Source organism: Adiantum capillus-veneris, chromosome 15 (assembly GCF_014529385.1).
Source record: "Adiantum capillus-veneris isolate H3 chromosome 15, ASM1452938v2, whole genome shotgun sequence".
Taxonomy (NCBI): Eukaryota; Viridiplantae; Streptophyta; class Polypodiopsida; order Polypodiales; family Pteridaceae; genus Adiantum; species Adiantum capillus-veneris.
Genome location: NC_140945.1, coordinates 56,323,623 through 56,328,006, shown reverse-complemented (window position 1 = coordinate 56,328,006; position 4,384 = coordinate 56,323,623). Strand labels below are relative to the sequence as shown.

At 43.0% G+C, this 4,384-nt stretch overlaps 1 protein-coding gene across 1 annotated transcript; it reads left to right on the top strand.

Annotated features, from left to right (window-relative positions):
* The first annotated feature begins 1,348 nt into the window (after positions 1–1,348).
* On the top strand, positions 1,349–2,692 carry LOC147440718 (aspartyl protease family protein 2-like). The gene has a single exon (XM_086483332.1). The coding sequence runs from the start codon at positions 1,349–1,351 to the stop codon at positions 2,690–2,692; it is 1,344 nt and encodes a 447-aa protein (XP_086339458.1).
* The last annotated feature ends 1,692 nt before the right edge of the window (positions 2,693–4,384 follow it).

Genomic DNA, 4,384 nt, shown 5'->3' with positions numbered 1-4,384 from the left:
TAAAGTCATTGTCTGTCTCTTCTCGTTCGCCCTTCCACGTGGCCCTCTCTCTCTCTCTCCACATTGGCTCGACACCCCTCAAGTTTCCTACCATTTTTACCTCAACAAGCATCTTCAAACCAATCTCACTACTGGACATACTCGTTCGTCTCTTATTTTATTAGGCAGATACTTTTGGAGATTCCTCTAATGCCCCAATATCTACGTCGGTGTCAACCATTTCACAAAATGCAACTCAAGGTTTGAACCTGCGTGCACAGGAGGAGCGTCAGGAACAACGGTGTTGTAAACCAACTGCACATCAAGGCACAACTGTCGAATCGAAGGAACATGTTATTTCTAAAAAAATGAATTCGGATTGGTCGCCTCTTGCTGCTTGCCTCTCTCTGCTCATCGCCTCTTTGCTTGCGGCTTTCGTTGCATGCGCTCTCGCTGCTTTCTGCTTCTCGAGTCCTACCCAAATGTGTGTGCCACGCATCATCTTGCCAAATTCGTCGATTCAACGATTTTCTCAAAAACACATCTCCTCAGATTCTCCACGTTCCCCACTTTTTTGAAATCGTGGGCACATACTAATGAAGCAGGTAAAAAATATTGCGCATTGGAATATGCGAGAATCATTCAGGATTGTTCAAAGTTGTGAGGGTGTATTCTTCTCTCCTATTGGGGAGGGTTCCCACGATTGCCTCTCGAGGGTGTGATGTACAGCAATGTACAATTATAAATAGGAAAAATTATCAAAATACCCCTCTAATTTGTGGAAATTCCCAAAATACCCCTCAAATTTCAAAAATTCCCAAAATACCTTTGTATCTATTTTTGTTGAATTATTCAAGCTTATCATTCCTTTATTTTTTTTGACAATCAAGATCCGTTTTTGAGTGCTTAGCATGTAATTTGTCACAAATTACCTCGCAAAAAAGGGCAATTATATCTAAAAATAATGAAGCAATTCATCTCCAAAGCCTACATAACCTACTCAGATTCTAGTTTTAGTATCTTGTATTGATAGACTGTCAGTCTTCTTATGAAAGGTACAAATTCTTTAATCTTTGGAAAAATTTAATCTCACAACCAGGGGTATTTTGGGAATTTTGGAAAATTTGAGGGGTATTTTGGGAAATTATGACAATATATCGAGGGTATTTTGAGAATTTTTGAAATTTGAGGGGTATGTTGGGAATTTCCACAAATTAGAGGGGTATTTTGGTGATTTGTCCTTATAAATACATGATATGTGTATAGTTTCTCCCTACTACCTTCCCGGCGCTGATGGTGGGAAAAAAAAAACAAAGAGTTGTGAGGGAGTCCTTTTAACTTTGAACGCGATTTCAGATGATGATCAGCAATGGCTGCGTTAATTTGTATTTGCACAAATCTGAACCTGCTGGTGCTCTTCGCTCTTTCCGCAGCCCTTCTTGTGAGCGACGCGTCTGAGAACAGCGTCATCACCGCGCACATTATGCACCGAGATTCCGTTCAATTCAGCGGGCCGGCCGGCCGAGGCAGTAGTACAGAGCTGGACAGTATATGGACGTCTGGCCTGCTAGAGACGCAGGGGCACGTTTTCCCCGGCGGTCACTATGGACGAGACTTACATTATTTGACGCGGCTCACGTTCGGCGGCGGCAGTCCGGACACTCGCCGCGAACTCTACCTGCTGATGGACACCGGTAGCGGCTTCATCTGGATACAATGCGAGCCCTGCATATCCTGCCAGCCGCAGATTGACATGCCCATCTTCGACCCCAGAACCTCGCCTACTCTCCGGAATGTCACTATCCGCGGTGCTATTTGCGATGCCGTCCATGCAGGCTCTAGTGAACGCTTTCCGCCCGGCCTACCGGCTGACACCGTGTGCCCGTTTCAAAAGAGATATGGACGTGGCGCAAACTTCGTCTCCGGCACGATTGTCATGGACACTCTTACCGTGGTGTCCGGTCACAGCTTCAACTCGATGCCCTTCGGTTGCTGCACCACCTTCCGGTCAGCCGTAGCGCAGGGCTTCGCTGGAGTACTCGGCTTGAACGATGCGCCGCTTTCCTTCCCCTCACTTCTGTCCACAAATTTCTCATACTGCCTACCTCCCGTGTATTCTTCCGACACCTCCACGCTCATCTTCGGCGGCCGCATTGCCCCGAACACCGTCTTTACTCCGCTTCTCGTCAACCCCTTCTCGCACAATTACTACGTTAAGCTTACAGGCATCAGCGTGGGTGGCGCTCGTCTTCCTCTTCCAGAGTACATCTTCGACTTCGATCCCGACACTGGCGCCGGTGGTTTCATCATCGACTCCGGCACCAGCATTAGCACGCTACCGACCGATGCGTACGATACATTTCGGGATGCTGTAAAAAGAGGCATCAATGCTGCAAATCCCCGGCCGTTGCCTCTGCTGCGGTCCTTCGGGTCGTTCGACACCTGCTTCGTCCTAGAGAACCCACAAGCTTTTGATGCCTTTTACAGGGTCGTTCCTTCTATTGTTTTTCACTTTGCCGAAGGTGCTGATTTTGGGATCCCTCCCGAGCATGTGTTTCTTGCTCTGACGACAAGGTCGTGGGATCCTCGTCTTTGCCTTCACTTTCTTCCTCGTGCGGGCCTTGGGCTGCTTGGCGCATTGCAGCAGCAGCGCAGGCGCATCACCTTTGACCCGCAAAATGCAAGGGTTGGTTTTGCACCCGTGGATTGCTAGATATTAGGTCTCTCCAGTCTCAAAAAAATAAAAATTCTTTCAAAACACATTAAATGCCTAAGTGAAGGGTGTGTTTAGGAAATAAAAGACAGAGGTGAAATCAATATGCATATCAAAGTTAAAAGTCAAAAGATCTTTTGTGTTCATATAAAGAGGTGGTTAACTTCACATTGCTATATTTGTATTTCTCTTCTCTCATGTTTTTTCTTTAGCATTTTCTTCTCTATAAAGTGTCCTCTCTCTCTCTCTCTCTCTCTCTCTCTCTCTCACTCATGCGTGCAATGTTGTATCCGTCCTTCCCAGCTGATACTGTTGCAAATTTATGTGCTTTATCATTGTCCATTCTTATGTACTATAGACTAGTGCATCGGTTTTGTTGTTGTTGAGAAAACCTTTGAATTGGGAATACCTTTTAATTTTTTTGAAGCCATGAGCTATAATCATATTATGAACACAGATGATATAATTAATGTGCTCACATGTAGTCATGAGTTGCTTTATGAGTTAACTATGTCTCGTGCATGCACGGTTAGATATGTGCTGTTTATTTGTCATTGTATAACTATGCAAGTGTGTCTTTGCAACTTTTGGCATACTTGCACTAGTCGATATATCTTACTCGTAACCAACATCTAAGAGTGCTAGCATATAATATATAACTCTAGTCACACCCATGATGAGAGCAGTATCCACTTGCTCTTGTGGAACTAGAGATGGGCATGCAGTGGGTTAAACCATTCATGGATCTCTACAATGGTCATGATCTACCTTCTAGAAGTATGAATCACCACTAGGAGTGTGACTATATGGTGATGCCATCGAGGGTTGCTTAAGCGATACTTGTATGGTACTACTAGGGAACTAGAGGTGGGTATGCAATGGGTTAAACCATTCATGGATCTCTACCATGGTAATTACTTATCTTCAAGAAGGATCAATAACTACTAGGAGTGAATATGTAGTAAAGTCATCAAGGGTTGTTTAAGCGATACACTATAAGAGGCTCTTCACACTTGTGATAGTTGTAGCGACAAAAATACACGGAGATATTTTTTTCACGGCATCACTATATGCGTCGTTAAAAACGTCGCAAAGAGAACATCGCTATATGTGTCACTATATAGCGACTAAAATAGTGACTTAACAGTTCCCAATTTAGCAATGTGTATAGAGACGCATATAGCGACGCTCAAGAATAAAAAAATTTGGTGGCAGGGCATTCCCCATCAACCATATTGAACATAAAGTTTTCAAAATAATGATGCAAAACTGACAAAAGTATATTGACGAAAGTGAACTGACAAAAGTAATACACTGACAAAATTATACACATCATAGGCAAAATCACTTTATTGTTAAGCTTTGACCAAAATGTACTAGAGTTACAACACAATTGTCATTATTGAAAGTGACCAATAGTTAACAAATTAACGTACACATGTCATCTCCTTATACATGCTATGAGACAAGAAAACTAGTGATATCTGGCTACGGCTAGATTGACGTCGACTAATCTGACGTCTCATCGCGTCCCAGTAATGTATCTGTCGGATTTTGCATAAAAAACAATAATATTTTATGTCAGTATAAACATATAATGACAATCTAATTTTTAGCTTATTATTAAAAATACAAATGTAAGAGAGTAAAGTTAAATACTAACCAAGTCGGAGTGAGAACTCAGAATGTCCA